Genomic DNA, 25494 nt, shown 5'->3' with positions numbered 1-25494 from the left:
TTAAATAAGCCTTCGTTTACTTGAATATTACAGTGTGCCACAACATAGTGAGCGGATTCAGGGGCTTTACCTTTCTCTTTGTCATTAGTTTTACCTTTGGGTTGGTTTCTTTCATGCTCAATTCTGTCCCAAGGCAACTTGCATGTGGATGCGTCATGTGATCCATCTCTTTTGCAGCGTATGCAGTGCAAATCTGACTTTTCTCCTTGAGAGTGTCTTCCCCCCTGCCTCTGAAATTTCTTCCTCTTCCTCTTCAACCACCTCTTCCTCTCGAAGAATCTTGAGCAAGATTCTTCTCTCTATGTGCAAGGCAAACAACCTTTTCAGAAGACTAAGGAGCTGTCTTCTTCCCAAAAGCTTTCTCTCTTTCATCAATTTTTTTCACAAGGGAATCAAAGGTAATATCTTTGAGGTTTCCATTTGCTTGCAATGACTCAAGATAATTTGAGTAACTGGGATAAAGTTCCTTGGGAAAAGCTATCAGAGGAATGTCCAGTTCAACATTAGTGACTTTGATATCATGCATAATAGATTTTACTTCTCATGCAAGGGCAAGAGGATCATCATTTTGTAATTCAAGGGTGAACAATTTAATCATGATTTGAACAAATTCAAGTGCAGAGTGTGAGTCATAGATTTCCTTCAACTTTTTTAAGGCTTCGAAAGCATTTGAAAATGGCGAAATATGGCGACTCAACTCATCATTTACTGATGCTGTAATTAATGCATAAACCATTATGTTCTTATTTTCCCAAATGTCGAATTCCTTGTCTGAAGTAGGTTGTTCTGGCTCTTTGTCTCAATCTCCAACACGCACTCCTTTCCATAGCTCATTATAAATGAGAGTTTGTTTGATTTCCGCGACCATTCTAGATAGTTCTCCTTCTCGGTGAGAACCACTCCCACAATAGATATGAATGAGTGCATTTTAAAATGGTACTGTGTAAAAAATCACTCTTCTACTGGTTAAAAAATGACGCAGGAGGTTGACGAAAATGAGGTGGTAGTTTGTAATTCGACTACTGGTTAACTTTGTAACCAATCAGCTGCGCTTAAATCTAGTTCTGTACATGGATTTTCCCCGTGAGGGTCCCTCTTATCTGACCAATCACTATTGGTCCCTCGTTGACTTCTCCTTTTATCAAGCGCTTCAATCCGCGTCGTTGATCTCACTTTTCTAGATCCAACGGATATCGTGTCGTTGGCTCACCAACTAGGCCGGACGATCTCCACTGTCGATGGGACCCATGCAATCGAAAGACTATCGCACAATCTCATAACATAACCAAAAGGAATTAAAACCACATTTCATAAAGTTATCGTGTCCGAAATTTAAATTAACTCACATGCATCTTCCAAGTCAGATCTGATCCGTCTAATCGAACGACTATCACGTCACCCACTCACCAATTAGCTTGGCCAATCTCCACCGTCAATCAATCTTGCTTGATCCAATGGCTATCGCGTAATCTCGCGTAAAATCTTGCATGATGCGTAACAAATCGAGAGCGCGTGAGAAACGTGGTTTTCTCGTGCTACATGTCGTCTGCTAAGGTTAATCGCGTGAAATTTAGAAATACCATTTCCAGCGTTTAGGGTGCATGAGATACCTCTTACCACTTGTCGAATACTACCCACGTGATTAATTCATATTTTAATAAAGACGCTTAAGAAAAAGTTTAGCGCTTAAGCTCAGTGTGAATGCTTAACACTAATTGACTATGATTTATAAATAAAATGTATGAACAGGGAAAAATACCTGATTAGGGTCCAGAACATCGATACACAGTGATAAGAGAATTTCATTCATCGCACTTGTGTTTAACACTATGAAACCAAGAGAGTGATACCTCAACTATGCTTGTAAAGTTGCCTCACATAACCAACCAAACATCTCCAATAGTTGCCAGAGAAGGACAATAGTTGCTAAAGAGGGGCAACAGTTGCGAGAGAGGAGTTACAAAGCAGAGAGGGAAGCCAAAAATGGCGTTGGCTCTAATACCATGTCAGACCAAGAGGTAACTCCTCAAATGTAATCGTATTATTCATTCAGGTTGTTCATTATTATATACAAGGAGTGACTGTTGAGTTCATCTCTCAATGACTCTCCATTTTCTCCATTATTTATTTACACTTGTTACAGTTGTTCACCCAATCTCTATGATTAAGTGTCAACAAATTTAAAAGGATTTAAATCTAATAACACAAAGTTATTAACATATTATGAATCAATAAACTAAACAATACAAATTTATCATTAATAGAGTTTAGGCTTCTGTGATCCATATTAAGTTAGAGAAAGATTTCGGCGAAAATCACATGGAATGTCATTTGTCGACGCGTTTCGAACCAACCAGTGTGGTTCATCGTCAGGACAAGTTGTCCTGACGATGAACCACACTGGTTGGTTCGAAATGCGTCGACAAATGACATTCCATGTGATTTTCGCCGAAATCTTTCTCTAACAAATTTATCATGTTAAAAATCAATTACATTACTTTAAATACAAAAATTAATAATTACATTGCTTAAATCAATTGATAACTCAATCATTGCACAACTTTATAATTAACCAATCATTGTATTATTACACTCGATTAGAATCATTCAACCAATCAATGAATCAATCATAGTACTACATAGTCAGTCAATCAATCATTGCAGTATTTCATAATCAACCAATCAATGAATCAATCATTACACTAAAAAGTGAATCCCTTTATCTATAAATCATTATAATATTTTGTATTATTTTAAAATTTTATTTCAAGTGATAATTTTAAAATTTAATTAAACAAAATAATAAATTTTCAAAATATCTACAGTTTGTCTTAATCCTTCCAACATCAAAGAAGGTATTAACAAAAGGTAATATGCTGATACAATTCTGACACTCCACTTACAATAGAAAATGATTTTAAATATTCCTAACCCTGCTAGATCCCAACCACGTTCCAAACTCATTCACTCATTAGTCATTATTGTTCTATCTTCTTTTAGATATTCCTTGCTCTAAACCTTATCTTCTTATATTTCGTTCTAACTTTCCAAATTCACTCATTTGCAATCCGACAATCCTGTTGAAGCGAGGGACAGAGATAACAATGTGCGAGGAAAGAGGAGACTGCACTGTATGTGTGACGGGAGCAGGAGGTTTCATTGCCTCATGGCTAATCAAAGATCTTCTGCTCCGGGGATACAATGTCAATGGCACTGTCATGGATCCAGGTGATGTTATATTACATTACGACCTTGACATTAACAGCAGCTTCTTTGTTTAATATCTTTCTTTGTTTTATAAACAAGAAGTCCCGCTCTCTCAATTATTATGCAGGGGACGAACGCTAGACCGCCCATATTCTGTCCCTCCCAGGAGCCAAAGAGAGGCTTCGGCTCTTCAAAGCCAATCTGCTCGAAAAGGGCAGCTTCGATACTGCCGTTCAGGGCTGTGAGTTCGCCATTCTCTTGGCGACACCGATGGATTTTGCCATAGACGCAGAGGTAAATAATGATCAAATATCCAGATTGAATTTAGGTTGATGGCTGATTTTGGGAATATCTCAGAATTTTATTGTGGGTATCCCACGTGGATTGTGGATTTTCAGAATTTTAGGGTAGGTATTCTATGTAGATTGTGGATTTTCAGAATATTTGAGTTCTTAAAAGACATGGCCATGTAAATAATTGACCTCGCCCATATTTGTCTTGGGTATTTTATGTGGATTCTCAAAATATTTGAGTTTTTGATAGACATGGTCATATAAATAATTGACCTAATCTGTTTGATTCCATAATATTCTTGGAATTAACAATGAACTTTGGCAGTTAATTATTTAATCTCCTAAGAATAAGTTTCCAAAATATTAATCTCCTAAAAGGGTAAGATTTCAAAATATTCTTCAAATCTGAAATAACTGAGGATGAGATTTATCTTTTCTATTTCCAGACACAGAGTAGCGTCGTTCAAGCTGAGGTTAATGGGACCCTTGATATTTTGAGGGCTTGCGAGAAGCCAAAACTGCGAGGCGTGTAATATACACTTCCTCAATATCTGCAGCTTCTCCGCTGAATTACAAGGGCGAATTCGGAGACTGTATTGACGAATCCTGCTGGAGCAACGCTGATATCATCAAGCGTAAAGGGCCTATTTTCTGGGTAAGTTCAATGTTTGATTTTCTGAACTTCAGAAAGGTTTATAAGAACAGAATTTCTGAGATAATTACATTAAAATTTATTTGTAAACGAGTTTCGAACCAGCCAATATAGTTATCAAAAATCTAACCAATTATTAAATTAACATTGGTACATATATTGTTATTTGAAACTGAGTAATGAGATTTTTGATATTCAGATGTATTATTTAGCCAAGGTTTCAGGAGAGCAAACAGCGCGTCAGTTTGGGTTGGAGAATGGAATCGAAGTAGTGACAATAGCGGCATCGCTAGTTGCGGGCCCTTTTCTTCTTACACCTACACTTCCCGCTAGCATTGAAGAAGCTTTAGCCGTGGTCACAGGTATGCTTTTCCTGCTCTTCAAACTTATGGTCATTAAAGGCCAGTGGCCAATAACACGTGGATTGCTTTTGGACCAACGTTTCTGGATTTCCATTAATGGCTTAATTCTCGGTAACAAAGTGATACACTTATATATTAAATAGTAATAATAGTGGTTCTTCATAGGTGTGGTTTATGTGGATCTATAGTTTTTGTGAAAAGGAAAAATTATAAATGGTTTAGATTTAATAATTTGATAATTAATATATTTAATTTAAATAAAATATAATGTTTTAAATAATTTTTTTATTTTATTTCTACTTTTATTATTGTTGTATAATTTTTATAGTTTTTAAAAATATTTACAGTATTTATGTTAATTGATTTATTTCAACATCAATTTCATATATATAGAGAAAGTAAAAGAAAAAAATTATTTTAATGTTAAATTATAATAAAATATTTTGTTATTGATGTTAAATAAAATATTTCAATGTATATGATCTTTCTTCTAGAATGACTATGTAAAGATACAGGCATCCCAAAGGAACTTGACATGGTATAAATGAGATTCCCTTTTCTTATATTTCAAGTTTTAGAACACTTTTTTTAGATATATATATTTCAAGCTAATTTTGTCTAAAATTAAAAATTATGGGGTTTTACTCAATGAAATCCTGACATACTAAACAATGCTCTTAATTTGATTACATATTGGAAAATACTTCTATAAATCAATTTATTTAAATACACCTTCCCAATTTATAAAACCCCTTCTTTCACTAGATATTGTAGGCACCCATTTTTTCATTAACATTTTTTATACACAACATATAAAAACCCTTTATCCCTTATTATATGCTCAATATATTATGTCATTTTTTCTTCAATATATACTTCCTAATATTAATGCAAGTGGTATGGTATTGATCCCCTTTGAAGGTGAGTGCTAAAATCCACCAAAGATTTGTTCTAATCAAGATAGAAGTTCTCACCATGTGCCCAAAAGCAATTTCAAAAAAGGAAAAATTTTAATAGTTAAATCCATTTATGAATTCAAAAATGCCATATATATATATATATATATATATATATATATATAATGCCCAAGAAAAATTTCAAGAAACTGAATTCATTTATGAAGACAAAAATACACTCCAAAAAATATTTTTACTTTAATTCCAATTCATAGTTAAAATGGTTCTATACACTTTTAAGATTATTATCAAATTAAACTTAAAACTCTTGTTTTGTGAACAAAAATCTACCATTACTCCATTATTTAGCTGTCCTTATAACTTCTTACCATAAAACCTATTTTCTCAATCATTAGATTTCTTACCATAAAACCTATTTTCTCAATCATTAGATTTCTTACCATAAAACCTAAAACCTATTTTCTCAATCATTAGATTTCTTACCATAAAACCTATTTTCTCAATCATTAGATTTGCTCAAAATGTATACCTACACTGAATAACTTAATGTACGTTCCTGGCAAAGCATTCCTTTAAGGAGAGTATTTTATGCTACAGGCAATACCGAGTGTTATGAGTGGTTAATGGAACTCCAGCATCTCATCGGTTCCATTGCATTACTTCATACAGAGGACGTATGCAGGGCTCACATATTCTTGATGGAGCATCCATCTGCTCAGGGTCGATATATATGATCTTCTCAGTCTCTCAATCTTCGTGAACCGTATGCAGGGCTCACATATTCTTGATGGAGCATCCATCTGCTCAAGGTCGATATATATGCTCTTCTCAGTCTCTCACTCTTCGTGAACTGGGGGATTTCTGTCGCAAACGCTATCCACAATTCAATCTACCAGTCAAGTAAGCTACCCTTTCATATTTCTCATATTATTTATAAAAATTTGCATTTGGGTGACTAGATTGTATCATGTAAATCGCAGATTTTATGAAGAGGAGGATCTGATCGACAGTGTGCTCATTTCCTCCAAGAAATTGTTGGAGATGGGCTTCTCGTTTTAAGTACGGCTTGGTTGAAATTTTTGATGACAACATTGAATTTGCAAAGAAATTAGGGTTCCTGCCATGAATGTAATTTGCAAAGAAATTAGGGTTCCTGCCATGAATGTAATTTGCAAAGAAATTAGGGTTCCTGCCATGAATGTATGGATGGTGAATGATTATGTATTCTGGAAGGTCAATGACTCTAGATTTAAGGCATTATTTCACTTGATGAAGTTAGTAGAAGATAAGTTTGCAAAGTGTGTTGCATGAAACAAACTTTGCAAACTTATCTTCTACTAACTTCATCAAGTGAAATAATGCCTTAAATCTAGAGTCATTGATCTTCCAGATACCTGGAATACATAATCATTCACCATCCATACATTCATGGCAGGAACCCTAATTTCTTTGCAAATTACATTCATGGCACTAACCCTAATTTCTTTGCAAATTCAAGGCTGTCATCAAAAATTTCAACCAAGCCATGTTTTCGGTCTGATTCGGGTGGAGAGTTTGAGGGGGTGGGGAAGGAGTGGCTACTTTTGCTGCTCTCTTCCTCATTTCGTGCCTCTTCTTTTGTTTTGGGTGGAGAGATCTAGCTCTTTTTGTTCTCTTTTTCTTTCCACAAAAGCTTGTATGCTTGGTTCTTTGTTCTTCTCCACCTTATAAATGGGTTGTCTCTTCACGACTGTTTTTTCGGGGCCACAATATATTGGGCATTGTTAAGCAGTTTTTCTGTGGTTTATACCTTTATTTGCTGCCCTGTCAGAGGGCATATATGGATACTTCATTTGGAGTATTTCTGTCTGTGGCTCAGTCCCGTTTCTGCATATGTTTCAGGCATCTGCAATATGTAATTCTTCTTTTATGAATATATACAACTTTTTCTTCCAAAAAAAAGTTTGCAAAGTGTGTTAGTTTAGTTTTCCATGGTTGTCCATTTCAACTATATGTCATTCTCCATTTAAAATCAGATATATATTCCATAACTTCTATGTTATATTTTTTAAACTTACGATTTAACCCTTTTTATCATGTTACATTTGAAATTTCCTGAAATAGAAAATATATATGGCTATTTTGATTTATTTAATTATATGAAATTTATTTATTTTAAGAGAAATGTTAAAAATATAGAATATCTTATCAAATGATGCATCTCATTTATTAAATTTTATTGTTTTTTATTTAAATTAATAATATAGATTTATTTGATTTTGATATTTAAATATATAAATTTATTTTGTTTATACATTATAATATATAAATAAAAATAAAATGTTTTTCCTTATTAAATATAAAAACAATTGAGATAGAATATGTATTTGAATATCAATCAACTTCAAATCATGTTTCACCTCTTGATTCCGTTATATTTAATAAAGATAAGTCATCTTTCTATATTTGTGAGAGAGATTTTACCAGCTTTTCCAATTTATCAGTGAGATTCATTTAAAAACCAACCTGAAACACAGTATATGTGTATGTGACATTGTTGAAGAATGTCAAAAAATAAAAGGAATTTGCATATCAAAAGAAGGTTTTAACTACTACCGAGACATGGGACATAAACAGTTCTCACCGTCCCATTCTTCCAGAGAATTCAATTCAATTTGAAATGAAATACAAGATATCTCACAATTTCCTTGAAAAGAAAGTGCTTCCAGACACCAGGAAAGGAAATCCACACTGGAGATTCCTTCACATAGATAAGCCAGAAATTTGTTTTACAATTAATACGAAATAATAAAAGGGTTTCGGAAACATGAGCAAAGAGATCATTATCAGTTTCCCTATCCAAAGAATGTTGATTACACAAATATGATAGTGTTATTAATCTCACGTCCTAACCATCTCCTTCCTTCCCCCCTCCCTCTTCTATTTGGTTTCCCTTGTGATAGGTTTTTTCTCCCCTTGTTATCCTTTACCTGAGCTCCTTTGTCATGGTTCTTTATTTCTCTTTGGTTTCCTTCCTTGATAATCCCCCTCTTATGGGTTAGTTTATATAGTAGAAGGCCTTATTATTTAGATTTATTTTAAGTTTATGCATCTACAAAATTTAGCTTAGTTATAGATTGGAATTATAGTAATTATTTTGAATGTAGGCTTAAAAAAATAAATAAAATAAAATAAAATAAAAATAATAAAAAAATAAGTAAATAAATAATAATAATAATAAATAAATAAAAATGATAACATTAATAATAATATTAGATAATTTTATCCAAAAATTGGAACATAAAAGATTACTCTTACGCTTTTTAGAATTAGATCTTACAACAATCATGTATTTAAATATAAAACTTACTATTAATGAACTTAATATTTAAATGAATATGAAACATTGAACTATATAACTCTTCTGCAAAGTTCATTTGTTACCTCATTTACATTATCTTAAATTATCTAACTATTTAATTATATAAATTTAAACATTTTTAATAAAGGTTTGACTAATTTACTATTAATTTAATAATTATTTGTTTATTTAAACTAACTAAATATTTATTTTTATTTAAACATAGTTATGCGTTCCTATCCCTGTCCCTCATCTAGTCCATCTAGCCGTTTCCTAGTCAAATATAATTATTAGGAGGTCTAACCTCCAGTTATATTTAGATGTTACCTCGTCAAATATAACCGTTATAGGTGCCTCGTTAATCATAGCTGTTATAGGTTCTGCTCTGACTATTTAACATGCAGTCTAGATCTCATTCTTCAACTTGTCCTGACGATGAACCACACTGGTTGATGAATATATAAAATATATAGATTATCATTGTAATAATATTATTGTAACACATATATTATGTTCTGATATTATTATAATAAATTTAAATATATATATATAATATAGAAATAATTAGAATAATTTACAATAACCATGATTGATATCAATTTTGGGAAATGAATTAAGCACAATAAAAATCTAGTGAGATGTTTAAGCCCTTTTTATTGTTAAATTGTTTGTTTTTAAATTATTTTGAGAATTAAGTTGATAAGTTTTAAATATTTGAGAAAAGAAAAATAATATTATTTCTGTAAGGAAAAGTTTATTTTTATAAATATAATAGTGTGGAATTTCAAGTGTCTATAAAATATGATGTAATTTTTTTTCAATATTTTTTATGAAAATAATACACAACAAAATTTAAAATGTAAATAATATAGGAATTTCAAGTGTATGTAAGATATGAAATATGTTGTAATTTTTTTCAATATTTTTTATGAAAATAATACACAACAAAATTATATATATGTATATGTATATATGGGTTAATCTTAATCATTATTATGCATTTTGACTAATAAAAGAAGATAGACACCACAAGGTACAAATAAGCATTACAAATTTATGTAGAAATTAGTAAATGCTCAAATAGATTGTTTTTGTGTTAACACTGGAGAGTATAAATAGAAAATATTCAAATGGATTGTTTTTATATTAAGATGAGAGAGTCGAATTATTAGTCACACAATAAAATGTCTTTGAAAAAATATCTCAACCTCACATCAAACTAGGAAGTTAACTAGTTGGAGAGAATCTCTCAAACCAACTAGCTCTCAAGAACCTCCTCAATGACATGAACAAACTTTCTACATAGAACACAAACTATACCTAATTATAACCAATTTTTTCAACTTAATCATGATCACATCCATAAAAGACAAGTATGAGTTATATAATCCAACACTTCCCCTTAATGACTACTTGTCTTTATCTTCACGAGTTGAGGTCGACAACTTCCTCTATGCACTTGCAAGTCTACCTCTGGTCCAACTTGCCACTTTCACTTTCACTTTGTACTTGACGACTTCCTCTTTGCACTTGCAAGTCTACCTTTGGTCCAACTTGCCACTTTCACTTCGTACCTCGATCATTCATACACCACCAAACTATTGATGGTCATAGAAAGGAACAACTATCCACCAAAATGCAAGGGTACCTAACTGCTGCAATGTCTACTAGGATTTCCTTCATGTACATGGTTCATTCAACTTATTGATGAACTCCCCCTGAATATAAAAATTAACTTCTGAGTGTCTATAACTAATAATATGGTTCACTGATAGAGTGTCTCGCCAACACATGGTCTAGTCCTCAAGCGTTAAACAACTCCCTAACAAAGGTTAAGGAACTAAACTAGACAAGAAACACCGTCATCATCATTAGGGACACATGATAAAGTAGTATGAATGCCTCTCTAGATATTACAATGATATGGCTTTTTCATGTTTCATAAATATAGGTACATACATACTCCAACTCATGGAGATACAAGGTACAAACATTTCAAGGACCACTACATCAAATCAAGCGATAGACTTGCTCCCACTACAAGGTGTGACTCATATCACAATATGGTCATAAGTTTATTTTATTCTATACATAATTTTATCAATGTCCAATAAAGTTCCCACAAGAATTGTCTCTACCATAGCCACCTACTTTCTTTTTTCTTCACTTTGGCTTCTTCAAAATGGGCATTTCTCTTCTCCCTCTTATATATAGATACAATTGATTCTTGAATTCCATATAAAAAGAAATCCATCTACTAAGGTACATGGATTCCATCCACTATACTCACCAATTATACACAAATCTTACTTACTTGGTGCATCTTCGATCTCACATTCTCCTCTCAATTGAATGATCTCCTCTCAATTGAATACCAACTTCTCTCATTCCACATCAATCTTAGATATAAGTACACTTGCCACTTCCATACCTAACCTAGTGGTTAATTCCACAACCTAATGTCATATCCTCTCTACACATAAGAGTGATACACACTACATGATTATCACACTAATGCATGTAGGGTTGACTCAAGAGGTCTTACATGGGAAAATCAACTTTTTACAATTTAGAACAAAACTTTAAGGTGTTAGGTACAACAAATCACGCACCCCTTACATTGCTTCAATTCGTGTACTACAAGCATTCCAAATACTTTACAACAACACAAAGGTTAACATCATTGATTTGTGGCAACCATCTACCCAAACATATAAGCCCATTTACATTTTATCACCATGTATCACTTATCACTATTACTTACCGTGTCTGAGTCTTCCTTTTATGGAATCAATTGTGTCTTTCACCTATTATTTGTTAAAATTACTAATTCTAACAAAATAATTTGTATATCATAGTGAGGTTATGAAATTCAAAATGAATATTAACTTAAAAATCAACCAAAAAAAAAACATTTTCCACCCAAATCTTTCAAATAAACCCTCTTAAATATATTAAATTTCAGTTAGTTATTTATTTATTTTTATTTTATTTTTTATAAATTAAATAGGCCAAACACTAATGTAATCATTTCCCATAAATAATATATTCCCTTATTATGTGTGAATGAAACATAAAACCAAAACAATTACATGTTACCTTACCTCATTTATGAGGTCACTCATGAACCCTTTAACACATATACTTAATATTATTAATGGATGAAAAGTTAAAATCTAAATTTACACCACTCTAATGCCCATTTTAATCATTTTAACACAAATTATTAATAACAGATTAAAAATAAAAAAATAAAAAACAGTTATCTTTTACACTTAAAATTTAATTTACTCATCAAATTCCGTCCTACCCTGAATATTAAAAAATAAAAAATAAAAAAAATTCAAGTGACACTTTCAAAGAGAATAATCGAAACTATTAGATGCCGTTACTATTGAGAGTGGAATTCTTCATAAATCCCACTTTTCACTCGCTCTTCTCGGGGTTCCCAGACTTCGAACTGCGCGCACTGCCATAAGCATCTTGCGCGTATGGGCGTCCCTTTGATTGATTTCAACGCCCATACGAAACGTCAACACATAGCAATATCACATCTGCCAGGATTCACCGTCTGGGTAATGTGCGTCTAGGGTAGTAGGATAAGCTCGCCCGGCAATCTAATGTGCGTCTAGGGTAGTAGGATAAGCTCGCCCAGAATATCAACAGGAATGGTGAATATACCTCATTTACTTCACATCACCCTGTTTCACTCCACGACGAATATCCCTTAATTTGTCTTGATCTTCCTCGAGCACCTGATCTTCTTCAATTTAATTTGCTAGGCCAGAGGGCTTTCATGCAACCAAGATACTACGAGGACATCTGACACAAAAGGTATTGTACAGCCACGTGATAATTTTGGCTGGAATATATTTGGTGTTGTATACCCAGGTGATAATTTTGGCTGGAATATATTTGGTGTTGTATGTTGAGGTGATAATTTTGGCTGGAATATGTTTGGTGTTGTATACAGATCCAGTGCTGGAATTTGGAATTTGGATTCTTTTGTACCAGTCACAATTTTTTTGACAGTTTTGGGTCTTTATACTTTCGTCAAAAAACGTTATGTTTAAAATTTTACCTTTAGAGAATGATGTTTTGATAATCAATTAACCAAAGTTTGATTATAAAATTACTCTTGAATAACACAATGATGTTATTTTTTTCACATATTTATCATAATAACAAAATGACTCTAACATAGAAATGACTTATTCAATTATGACAAAACTCACAATAAAATCTCCATAACCCATAAATCAAATTGTTTATATGTGTTTGTTAGTACAACAACAATATTAGTATTACTCTCATGCATGTGTTCACATTTTCAAGCACATTTTTTTTCAATGATTGTTTACCTAGAATTTGACCCAAAAAAAAAAAATCAATAGACCTCCCGACCATATTTTATTTACAAACTCTAGCCATCACTATTGGGAAATATCAATCCATCAGAGAGAGATTCATGTCAAGTAGTGGCTGAAAATAAAGAGAGAGAGATTCATGTCAAGTAGGGGCCCCTATAGAGGATAGTAAGACATGAGGAAAGGAGATTTAAAACTTGGTTAAGAGTGGGGGGAGGTGACCTAAGATTTGGTTAAGAATGATATAACTATCCAATGGAAAGGCCCTTCAAGGAGAAGATCAAATAAAGTAAAGTTGTTGGATTTCATTTTCTTCAATTAGGTTTCCATAAGAAATATTTTACCTTTTAATACAACATAATATGACTTATTTCACCACTTGAACTTGAGGACTCTACATTAAGTTGGGTGTGAATCATAGGAAAATAATTTTAATGACTCAATAGGTTTTTTCCTTAACACAATCCAACGTCTTTAGAGGAGCTACACAATTTTTCTACACCTGCATATGCATAAAATATTAGTAAACAAATGAACTAAAATAAACACATAAACATAATTGTTTATTAAAATAAAACCCAAAAGAACAATACATACATCTTTTACCTACTGCACATAATGTGGAATGTACAAAAACCACCACTATAGGGTTTAATTAGTGAAATTATCACCTCCCCTCTCATACGATACCAAATGTAAACAATAAAAAAACTTTAAAAAACACCAATATCAAAGTAAAACAAAAAACCCAAATTCCACAAAAACATACAAGCAAGAACAAGAACAAAGAAATAACCATTGACATAGCAAAAGCATCAACAAAAGAAAGACATAATAAGAAAAGGAAAGACAAATTAATAATGTACAATGGAACTAAACTCAACTCAACAACTCACGACCCTCTATGCCTTGCTCTATAATAATGTTCCTTTCTGATCTGCTATGTTTAAATGGAGAAGGGATTAGCAGTATACAAAATGGAAGAAGATAAGAAAATGTGAATTTTCAAGAATAAATTTAAACATTACATATAATGAAGGTAATCATTATATATACCTATGATGAACAAAGGGTATTTACATAAATTAAATCTAGTAGCCTCTTCTCAACAACTCCCATCCTGTGACCCCCATCACTTGAGGGACTGAGCCACTACATCCTCCCACTCCCGCTACCACCACACTTATTCTCTAATGTTTATTGAGAAATGCATGTCGCTGCCGATTGTAGATAAGAAGGTCAGTGATGGTTGCTTTGGCTTCTCTCCAAATGATTGGTCCTCTCTCTACGCTTGTTCCTTGATCATATTTAGAGTTTGTGGATCCCATTTCACATTTGGTGGTACCCATGAGGGTTAGAAGATTAAAGGGTCAAATTACCCAAAACCTTTTTGATGTGAAGGGTTCAAATTTCCCTTGCACTATGCACGCACCTTCTATTAGTTGAGGTGTCAAGCAGTCCTGTACAATGTCTATTCACCTGGTGTTGTAGAGTATTGATGGCCTATTGCACTTCATGGTTGGGACCACCAGGTTTGGCTCTATAATGACAACTGGAGAACTACCATCTCGGCCTCAATCTGCTAGAGGAAATGAACCAACATCACCATGCTCCCACACTCACATAGTAAGTGTGATGTTCCACAACATAAGGTTTACAAATATTTCCATGGGCTTATAGTTCACCTCTTGGAAAACATCTTCATCGACATTTTGTACCTTCGCATTTGGAAACTCCAGGATCTTCACTTCTGGTTTAAGCCCCATCGCTTAGTCTGTTGTGCACCAATGAGCCTTTCTCTAGCTCATCTTGGTTTTGGTGGGTCACAGGGGGACAAATTAGGCAGCGAATTCAAAACAAATGAAGAAATTTCAACTTTCATCTATTAATATCTGTGTCGTATTGCTAATTTGCTTCTAACTTCTATTTGAGTAATCTCCATTTAGTTTTGGTGTTATGTTAGTGACTTTGAATTAATGGTGTGATAGATAGATCCATTTTAATTCCAGATCTACCAAGAACCTAGAGGAATGAAATCTCTTTGAAGTGGAAATCTTTCCTCAAGTTTTACGCTTGCATTTTGAGAGATTTGAACCGCCTCAGTGCTTGGTAATCAAGAGTTAAAATGGGTCTATGCTAGTTATAAATCAATTTTGAACTATGAGTACATCATAAATCTAAAATTGATTATTGGCAAAATTGAATAATAATAATAATAAATTAGATAACAAAATTGGTTGTTTAAACTATAAACAAATTTTGAATTTTTTAACTATAAAATAAACTTAAAAAAAATTGATAACACCTATTAATTATTAATAAAATTCGATAAAACACAAACTTTGACTTTTTTAACTATAAGTAAATTTCTAAAAAAAACCATATAATTCAAATTAATTATTAGTAAAACTAAATAAAGCTTATAAGTAAATTTCTAAGACAATTACATGGTAATATGAAAATGAGAGAGCTGAGACAGCCAAGACAACCGACATAGGCATCGAGATGACGAACAATAGCAACTGGGACGTGGCCAGAAGTGTGACAACTGGTATAAGCATTGATCAAGGTTCTTAACAAGCTAAATTTTGGGTTATTTTGATCCTAGAAGCGAAGTTATTTTGATTCTTTTGCATGCTCTTGCATGGCGCCCTCATGAGGCGCACCAGCTTTTTTGCTCCCGTCTCCTTCGGACCTTTGAAGGAGGCCTGCACTTTGTATCATGTCAAAATCCATTCAAATTCAAACCATCTATGCCTACTTTTTTAACCAGGAGCTCACCTTATATTCTTGTTTTTCCTCTGTAACCAGTGAGGAGTCTTGTATTAAACTTCTCTTTCTCAGGGTCATTTCCTACTTATACCATTCTTTTGGTCCCTGCAAATCTGCCTTGGTATAGCTCCAAGGTTTCCTTCTGTTATTTATAGTTCAAAATGTTATGTTACCACATGGGAAACGAAAGGTACTTGATTTATCAGCTCGGGTGGCTTAAATGATAGTTTCAGTGGGCTCGTTTTGGTGGCTTCATGCCTTCTGTAATAATGTATGCAGACTATTTCTTCATCTACTCTTAATGGCTTTAGGTTAAGAAAAGGGAAATAACAAAGATATCGTTGCTTTCTTCTTGGGTAACCTTGTTTTTCTATAGATTTCAAGAAGCCGTATGTCTCTATGCTCTGAGAATAAGGTTCTTGCTTGCCTGAAAGCCATTATTTATGAGATAAAATTGTTTAATAATTTTTGTTTTCCTTTACCAAGTGTATGTATAGTTTCCCGTCCTTGTTTGGATTTCAGCTGTCAAATTGGGAAATGGTGGATTAAATGTCATGGTTGTTTTTGTTGTTGCTTAGATTTTGATTAGGATTTCCTCTCTCTCAGACCAGAGCTCTGTTAGCTCTTGTTCTGTTTATGGCCTGAAGCACTTTCTGGAGCTTTCAGGGCTCCTGGCTACTTTTTCCCCATACCAGTCTGGTTATTTTTTAGGGTTCATGTGTCCTGTTTGTGTTGTTTTCACCATTATCAGTGATTTTGGCCTCCTCCTCGGGTTTCTGTCAATGGGTTTCACTTGGTCAATTTTCCTTGTTTTCCATGGGGGTGGAGGGAAGATTAGCTTGTAGTAAAATCAACCGGCAGATGATAGCATGTGAAGATTTAGCCCACACCGCCATTTTCCTTGTCGATAATGGCTTGTATGTTTTTTTCTCATTCCCCTTACCTATTCCCATAAGGATCTTGTCAAAAATTGTACCAGCCCGGATATTGTTTTCCCTTTTTGCTAATCTCGCACGATGTTTTCCTAGATTCTGTCTGTCTCTCTAAATAGCTAGATTTTTCACTTCACTTGAAATTTCCCATCCTTATCTGGAAGTGACTGTCTGGCCTTCTGTTCCTGTAACCGACATCTTTCAGTACTTTTTCCCGCAAATTCGAGCCTTTATTTCATCTGTTAGGGTAGCTGATGCTCTGACTTTCCTTTTTCGGTATGATGGAGATAACATCTGACGTGTCTGCCTCATCTGCGATGGTGCGGGCTACCATTGAAGCAGAGAAGCTCCATGGTGGATGATGTCACAAGGATGACTGGCAGTCCGCACTAGCGGATTTAATTATTTCTCCATCAACTCACTTGGAACATGAGTATCATGGTGGTGAATATGAATTACCTCGATGTAAATTGAAACAACGTCCTATTAACACCATTCTGCCACCCTCAGCCATCAACCTGGATAGTTTTTTCCTATCTAATAGAATTGCAAGCTTACAGAAACGGGCACTTGTTGGACATTGGTATTTTCCTGACATGGATGATTCATAGATGAGGAATTGGTTGGGCTCTAAATGGAAATCCTTGCTCAGATACATTTTAATGATTGTCTGTCTTATGAAGAACTGGTACAACTTTCATTTCCTGAGCGTCGAGGATCTAGAGATAATTCGTAACATTCCTTGGGTTCACGGTAAGAGTTTCTTGGCTCTTCATCACTGGTATATTGGATATAATCCATTGTACAATACCCCATCTAACAAGCTTATTTGGGTTAGGCTACATGGTTTTCCAATTGAATTGTGGACAAAGGAGATCCCCACAGATATAGGGAATGCAATAGGAGAGTTTGTATATGTGGACCCAAAATGCCTTGGGGCAAAGGATAAAAGAGTCGCCTGGATTCTTATTGAAAAGGATTGTCGAGGAGGTTTTCCAGACCATAATGATCTTCATTGGGGTGATATTTATGTTTAGTAGAGATTAGATTTTTGGGGGGTACCATTCCGATGCTTGTTTTGTCACAGAATTGGTCACATTAAGGAGTGATGTCCCTTTCACCTGGAGGGCCAACATCATGGAAGGAAATTCCAACAAAATGCATATAATTATTTCACTGGCATCTATCGAAAGGATGAGGAAGCTCAAAGGAGGAGGCCTGCCAGAAAGTCCAATTCACCAGGTATTTTAAAAACTTCATCCCCTCAACTATCTCCTTCTAATTCCATAAGGATTTTATCTCCGAAGGGTAACTCTCAGTCTCCCATTCCCCCTCGTAAACCTGTAGCATCAATTGGGAAAGATGTTACTCTTCTAGCTGCATCTCCCCCTCCGGAACCTGTTCCTTGTAAGGAAATCCCTGTCCCTTCTCCTATACTTCCACCCCATTTCTCTGTTCCATCCTCCTCCCATATCACCTACATTCCATCCTCATCATCTTCCCCTGTCAGAGTTTCCCATTCATCAAAGGGAAAGGAACCCAGCATATCAGTCACTCCTCTGAACTCTCCCACCTCATCTCCAAATAACTCTGTGGGAAGTGACCACGACTTTCTCCTTAAAAAATCATCTCTTGAAATTCATCCGCTCATCGTCCACAAACCATTATTGATTTCTTCTCCTCACATAAGTCCTACCTCGGCAGGAAACATAACTGTTAGAAAGAAGCATAATAGAGCATCCAGGCACTTTCGTGGGAGGAAGAATTCTGATTCGAATTTAAGTATGGATTGCTCTCTTATTGATATTTCCATAATTGATATTTCTTCAAAAGGGCCACTTAGAGCAAGTCAGCCTAATGACCAAGCATGATGACTCATATAATGTCCATGAATATTAGGGTTCTAGGGGCGGACCCCAAATTTTCAGCCCTAAAGGATTTGTTCATATCTTCTCATTCCAATCTTCTTCTTATTCAAGAGACTATGCATGGACATTCTGATGCCATATCATACTTCAGAAGAATGTTCCATTCTTGGCATATTGTGGCTACAGAGTCAAATGGTCTCTCGAGAGCACTGGTTGTCTTATGGGATCCAGTATGGATATCGGCAAAAGCTTTCACTTGTTTTGCTGGTATTCTGCTAAGTGAAAAGTTTCATGGTATTCCAAGATCCATTCACATCCTTAATGTTTATGCCCCCTACAAGGACCGTCTTTCATTCTGGAACCGTTTCCTTTCATCATAAATCATGTAGATGGACTCATTGTTAATTGCTAGTGATTTGAATTGTACCCTCAACATTGATGAAGTTTGGGGTAGAGGCAGGAGGATCAATCCTTTGGCTGGACTTATCAAAGATGCTATTCTCTATCATAATTTCATTGATGTCTACCCTTCAAAAATTGATCCCACTTGGGATAATGGAAGATCTGACTCTGCTTATTTAGCTAAAAGACTTAATCAATTCCTGCTTCATGATAAGCTGCTAGATCACCTGGGGCTGCCAGTTTCAAAGACTGTTAATAGTTTTATCTTTGATCACAGCCCAATTTCTCTTCAGTGGAAAAGGAATGGTATCAGAAAGGGTCTTCCCTTCAAATTCAATAGTGTCTAGCTGGAGGATTCAGACTTTAATGACCTTGTTCTAAAATCCTGGCCGAGCCATTCCCCTTTGGACTCCTCTTCCCCCTCTCTGATTTTACTGGAGAAACTAGCTTCCCTTAAGTCCATAGTCAAAGCTTGGCAAAGCAACAAGATGAAATCCAATAGGAGAGAGTTGAATGACATCCAAAAGGAATTGGATGAAATAGCTTGCAAATTGTCTGAGAATGGTCTATCCCTTAATTTCTTCCATCGTATAAAGGAGTTGGAATCAAAGAAAAACAGATTATTGGCTATTGAAGAAGCCTCATGGAGATTAAAAATCAGAGCAATATGGTTAAAGGAAGGAGATAGGAATACCAAATTCTTCCACAAATATGCAAACAAAAGGCAAGAAATTAATTCAATTTGGGAGATAAAAGACGAGGAGGGAAATATAGTTCATTCTCAAGAAAGAATCTCAAATGCGGCTGCAAGTTATTTTAAAAATTCATACTCAAGGAATGAACCCAGCAGGGCGGAAGATATATTCTGGGGAATTGACCCTTTCCCTACCATGTTCGATGATGAACAAAATGATTTTCTTTATAAGCCTGTCACTGAGGAGGAACTTCTTTTGGTAATGAGATCTTTTAAAAAGGACAAAAGTCCTGATCGAGATGGATGGAAGATAGAGTTCTTTATTCACTTCTTTGAGCTTACCAAGAAGGACCTACTAGGAATGGTGGAAGAATCAACAATATCGAGCAGGTTTCACCAGCACATTACATCAACATATATCACCCTCATTCCAAAAAAGGAAAAATCCTCCTTCGTGGATTACAGACCAATTTCTCTGTGTAATGTTATTTATAAGATCGTCTCTAAGATCATTGCTAGTAGAATCCGAGGCATCCTGTCCAAATTCATCTCTTGGGAACAAGATGGGTTCCTCCAAGATAGGAATATACATGATGCGGTGGTGAACACGCAGGAAGCTTTGCACTCCTTACATACAAAAAAGTTGGAAGCTACAATTCTACAAATTGATCTCAGGAAGGCCTATGATTGTCTTGACTGGGGGTTTCTTAGATGTCTACTCTCCACAATAGGCCTGAATCATCAAGCATCAAACTGGATAATGGCATGTGTTGAAAATGTGAATTTTGCAATTCTAATCAATGGATACCCTACTGCTTTTTTCTCAGCAGAGAGGGGGTTAAGACAGGGGTGCTCCCTATCCCCTCTCATTTTCATTCTTGCAATGGATTCCCTAATCGTGCATTTGAAAAGAGCTATTAGGGAAGAGCATTGCTGCCCAATGATGATTAGCAGAAGAAACTCCATATCTCATAGTTTATTTGTGGATGACATACTCATTTTTGTAATGCTATGTCGTGTCACTTGGAGCTGTATTTACAATGTACTATAGAATTTTCAAAAAGCTACAAGCCTACAAGTAAATGAAAGCAAGTATGTCTTCTATTATGGAGAACCCGATATGGGGATTATTGAATATTTGACTAATCTGTTTAAAATTGATGCAAAAAGCATAAAGGAAGGCATGAAATACCTTGGATATCACTTAAAGCCTTCCTTCTATAAGAAATTGGATTGGAAATGGATATCTAAACGCTACTATAAAAGGATAACAGGATGGGAAAATAAGTGCCTATCGATGGGGGACATGGTGGTACTAGCACAATCGGTACTAGCGCAATTAACTATATATTGGGCCCATCTTTTTTACATCCCGGCTAGCATCATCTCTTTACTAAACAGTATGATGGCAAGCTTCATATGGGGTAGAAGCATAGAAAAATGGAAATATCATCTGTCGAAAATTTCAAGTATTACACTCCCAAAAGAACTTGGTGGATGGCGGATTATGGACCTTCAGAAATTTGGGATGGCTCTGTTATGCAAATCTCTTTGGAGGAGTATTTTTGGAGATAGCTTATGGAGCAGAACTATAAGGAATAAATACATGGGAAATAAAGACTTATCTTACTGGTACAAGGAAGGTACAATAAGATCCTCTTATGGTTCTGTAATTTGGAATAGTTTCCACAAAATTGAACTATTTTTCCTCCAAAATCTAACTTGGAGCTTGCAAAAAGGGAACAAGGTGTATATAGGGTATGATACTATATTGGGAGCAGAGGATGACTCTTTTATTACACCACAGATAAAAACTGCCCTCCAAAGATCTGGGGTCTTTGTATGGAGTCAAGTCATTGCTGGTTGGCAGGGCCCTTCTGCCATTTGGAAAGAAGCCCATGAGCTGGACCTTAATGGTTCACTGGCTCATCAATGGCATAGGATACTAATGACCATGAGGAGTATTGGTTTTTGCCGCACAGATTTTTGTGATTTTCTCACCTGGAAAGGGAAAAGGGGGAAGAATAACATAAGTGTAAAAGATATCTATTCTTCCTTGACTAGAAGGCATCCACCTCCACCAGATAACATTTTCCCTTATCGGCTATGGAAATCAGGTGCCCCACGCAAAATTATCATTTTTTCTTGGCTGGTCTACCACAACAAAAATCTCACATGGGAAAATTTGTAGAAGAGGAAATGGATGGGCCCAAGTATATGCCTAATTTGTAAAAGGGGGTGGGGGAAATAATTATCATATGTTTCTAAATTGCAATCTCACTCATCAGCTATGGAAGAACCTATCCTCTTATTTTGGTTTTACATATATTTCTAATCCTTCTATCAAAGAGGCACTTGAATGGTGGGTACACAAAAAAGATCATGGAGATCCATACCACAATTGGTCTTTTGGACAATATGGAAATGGAGAAACAAACTCTTGTTCCAAAATAGGAAAAAATATTTCCACTTAGCTTTTGAACAGATCATATCTTTGTACAATTCTCTACCACAAAAAACCATACATCATAAAAAAGGAGATGAAATTGTGAAAGACAATCTCAAACAGATGATTTTCCCTAGATCTTTTTTTGATGGAGCAACGCAAAACGGAAAGTGTGCCTGTGGTGTTTTCATTGCTATAAATGAGGAACAAAATATTTCTATTCACTAGAATGGTGGGCGAGGAACAAACAACAAAGCAGAAGCCATGGCACTTTCGGGCCTCCTTCACATCAGCACTTTCCTAAGCATTTCGATTCTTCAGATATATGGGGTCTCAAAAATCATCATTGATCATGTCATTGGCAAATATCCCATTAAAAACACCCAGCTGGCTAGATGAATGAACAAAATCGACTATTACTGGGAAAGGAAAAAGGACTGGTCTATTCAACATGTTGAGAGCTCACAGAATACTCAAGCAGATAGTCTATCAAAGGAAGGACTTCTAATTCAATCTGGTAAGTGGAAAATGGATATTTCTCTGAGGGATAATACTTACCAGATTGTGGATTTCCTCCTCCCTGGTACGTAACTTGCTTCTTCTGGTTCTCTCTAGCTTGTTGCACTTTGCAAACGAGAGTTTAGGTCTCTCTCCTATCTATTGGGTACCGGCTTACTATCACCATGATTTTGCTATATATTTGGATATCTTTTGAATTCTGACATACTTCTCTTGCTTTGTCATCTTTTCCCTGGTTCCTTTTTAGCGTACTACTGATGTAATAGTTTTTAAGGTTGACTGTTACAGTGCTTATATTTATGTTACAAGGTTTAGATGTTGGCTTCTGCCAATTATATGTAAAATATGTATTCGATGCCTATCTTGTTTTTAATATAATATTTGGCTTTTTTTCGTACTAAAAAAATTCTAAGACAATCATATGTTTCACGTAATTATTACTAAAATTGAACAAATCTTAAGCATAAGATATTCTAATTTTTTCTCAAAATTTTAAGATAAACCATATATCTAATTATTCAACAGCTTAAAATAAAGTCTTAGTAACGTTTTGGGTAAAAAAAACTGTCAAAACAACGTTTTATAAACTTTAACGCACGTCACAAAAGACGGTCACTTCAATTTTTCAAATGTTATATATAGGTAAAATGGCTCGTGACAGGCAATTTGCCGTCAAATTCCATCATTGTACAGAGGTGATAATTTTGGCTTGAATATATTTGGTGTTGTATACCTAGCTGATAATTTTGGCTTGAATATATTTTTAAGTTAGAATTTATAATTTTGAATTGCAAAATTTTAAAGTTTCGATGTTTAAATCATGATTTTAATACTACAAAAGGATTCAACATCATCGAAAGGAATTGGGATAGGGAAACAGTTGAGATATCCCAAAATTTACAATTTAACAACTGCAACCTGTTTTTTGTTTTTTGCTTTTTCTTTTCTTTTGCTTTTATTTTTATTTTGTTTTAATTTTTAATTCAAACTAGATTTAACCAAAAATCTACTAGAAAAACCAAAGTATTCACCTGCAAACCCAGAATACCACAGATGCCTCAACCGATCCATACAGTACAGAGCTTACCACACAAATGTTGGGGGTTGGGGTTGAGTGGTATATTAAGACAAGAGTGACTGGATATGAAATTACAAAGAATAGCTATCAACTAATTGAAGAAGAAATCATAGATGTGTGCATTCTCTTTCCACTGCCTCCTAAGATAACTTCTCGCTACTCACTTGCTCCAAACAAACAAGATACCATTTTCATTGAGAACTATCCATCTGGTAACACCTTCATCGATTATTGTAGGTTGACCTAAGGTAGTGATGAGTGAATTCACGTTATGAGCCAAATTTGATTTGAGGATTTAAAAAATGGATTTTTTAAGTTTGGGAAAAGAGGTTTGGACAAAAGATTAATTTTTTAAAAAAGTATTAAACTGTTGTTGTTTTTTTAAATGAGTTTCAATATTATGGCGGAGTTTAGGATGATAAAGTTGCTTACTCTTTGTAATTACTTGGAAAAAGAAAATACAAAGTTATTATTGGCAAATGTTAAGTGAAAATTAACTAGTATTTACAAAATAAGCTGAAATATTTGTCTACATAATAAACAAGATGAAGCAATGTGATTGATTGGGTTACATGTTTCAAAGAACTGACTATTTCATCTTGAAGAATGTACCAAGCCCAAACAAAGTTGGGATAAGTTGGCCTCTGTATTTGGAAATGTCAATGAATTCTACCCTTTAGAATTGGAAACTAAATTATCAACTTTGGTGCCTAATGAGCATGCCTCTATTGAGGATTATCTTGGCCAATACATATCATTGTTTTCCTAATTAAAAGCATGTGGAAAGGAGAAAAATGAAGTAGAATGTATTTTTTTTTACTTTGTCAAAACTAAAGGGTCCTTTTCAATTTTTTGCATCTACCTTCGATGCAACAAGGGATGCCCTTAGTGAATCATTCAAAATTCCCAGATTTGAAACATTCTATAATTGTCTCATACAAGAACAATCTAAGCTCTAAAAACTAGATGTTCTCTCTAGCTCTTCAAATAAGGCTTTGGTGTCTCATATCTCCAAAGGTCAGCATAAAGTATAGTCTCAATAAAAGAAATTGATGCTCAAGATCATGAGTCTTCCTCCAAGCCTAAGAAGAATACTAAGTCTCCACCTCCAACTTTCAAGAACGTAGGATTCTCCTCCAAGACAAAGAAGAAATAGGAAAAGAAGAAGATAAAATCAAATGAGACATGTACCTTTTGTGGAAACCCTAGGCATATTGAAGCAAAATATTGGAGAAATTTGAACGTCTTAGATGATACCATCAAGAAGCACAATATATCAATAGGCAAGGGACATGCTTTATTAGCACAAGCCATAGGTAGATCTATAGATGATTGAATACTTCATTTAGGGGCATCACATCATATGACTCCTTATGAAGATTTGCTTCCTTCTACATCCCATACCAACATTTCACAAATTACATTGGGTGACTCTACTCAACTTGAGGTTTTGGGGTTAGGTGCTATGCAGTTGAACAATGGGTGCATTAACAATGTGCTCCTAGTCCCTAAGATCTCAACAAATTTAATTTCCATTTATCAGATCTGTCATTCTGGTGATGGTAAAATAATGGAGTTTTCTCCAATCAAATAGTTAGTATGAGAATTGCATGATTCAATATGGTTGTTGTTATTGTTGGATAAA

At 34.6% G+C, this 25494-nt stretch overlaps 2 protein-coding genes and 1 pseudogene across 3 annotated transcripts in view; all 3 read left to right on the top strand.

The window, feature by feature from the left end:
• The first annotated feature begins 3074 nt into the window (after positions 1-3074).
• Positions 3075-6710, top strand: LOC149266549 (bifunctional dihydroflavonol 4-reductase/flavanone 4-reductase-like). 2 transcript variants are annotated; one of them, XM_089396893.1, is made up of 7 exons: positions 3075-3228; positions 3335-3501; positions 3947-4155; positions 4352-4514; positions 6101-6151; positions 6241-6331; positions 6412-6710. In XM_089396893.1, exons 4-7 carry the CDS (start codon positions 4352-4354, stop codon positions 6488-6490), a joined length of 384 nt encoding a protein of 127 aa, XP_089253019.1. In that variant the 5' UTR covers positions 3075-3228; positions 3335-3501; positions 3947-4155; the 3' UTR covers positions 6491-6710. The 2 variants fall into 2 exon arrangements, with proteins under 2 accessions (XP_089253019.1, XP_089253017.1); XM_089396891.1 differs by having other exon boundaries at positions 6029-6151.
• LOC149266550 (dihydroflavonol 4-reductase pseudogene) lies at positions 3105-4033 on the top strand (annotated as a pseudogene).
• An 8933-nt stretch (positions 6711-15643) lies between the features above and the next one.
• Positions 15644-25494, top strand: part of LOC149266548 (putative anthocyanidin reductase) — a 21854-nt gene continuing 12003 nt past the window's right edge. The window contains exon 1 of the mRNA XM_089408592.1: positions 15644-15707. Coding sequence (XP_089264718.1) covers positions 15644-15707 — 64 coding nt within the window. The remainder of the gene's footprint in view (positions 15708-25494) is intronic.

This window comes from Pinus tabuliformis, chromosome 6 (genome assembly GCF_031772625.1).
Source record: "Pinus tabuliformis cultivar Carrire ecotype Pingquan chromosome 6, CPIR1, whole genome shotgun sequence".
In the NCBI taxonomy this organism is placed as follows: Eukaryota; Viridiplantae; Streptophyta; class Pinopsida; order Pinales; family Pinaceae; genus Pinus; species Pinus tabuliformis.
The sequence above is the reverse complement of the archived record's forward strand: the minus strand, read 5'-3'. Positions and strand labels throughout refer to the sequence as shown.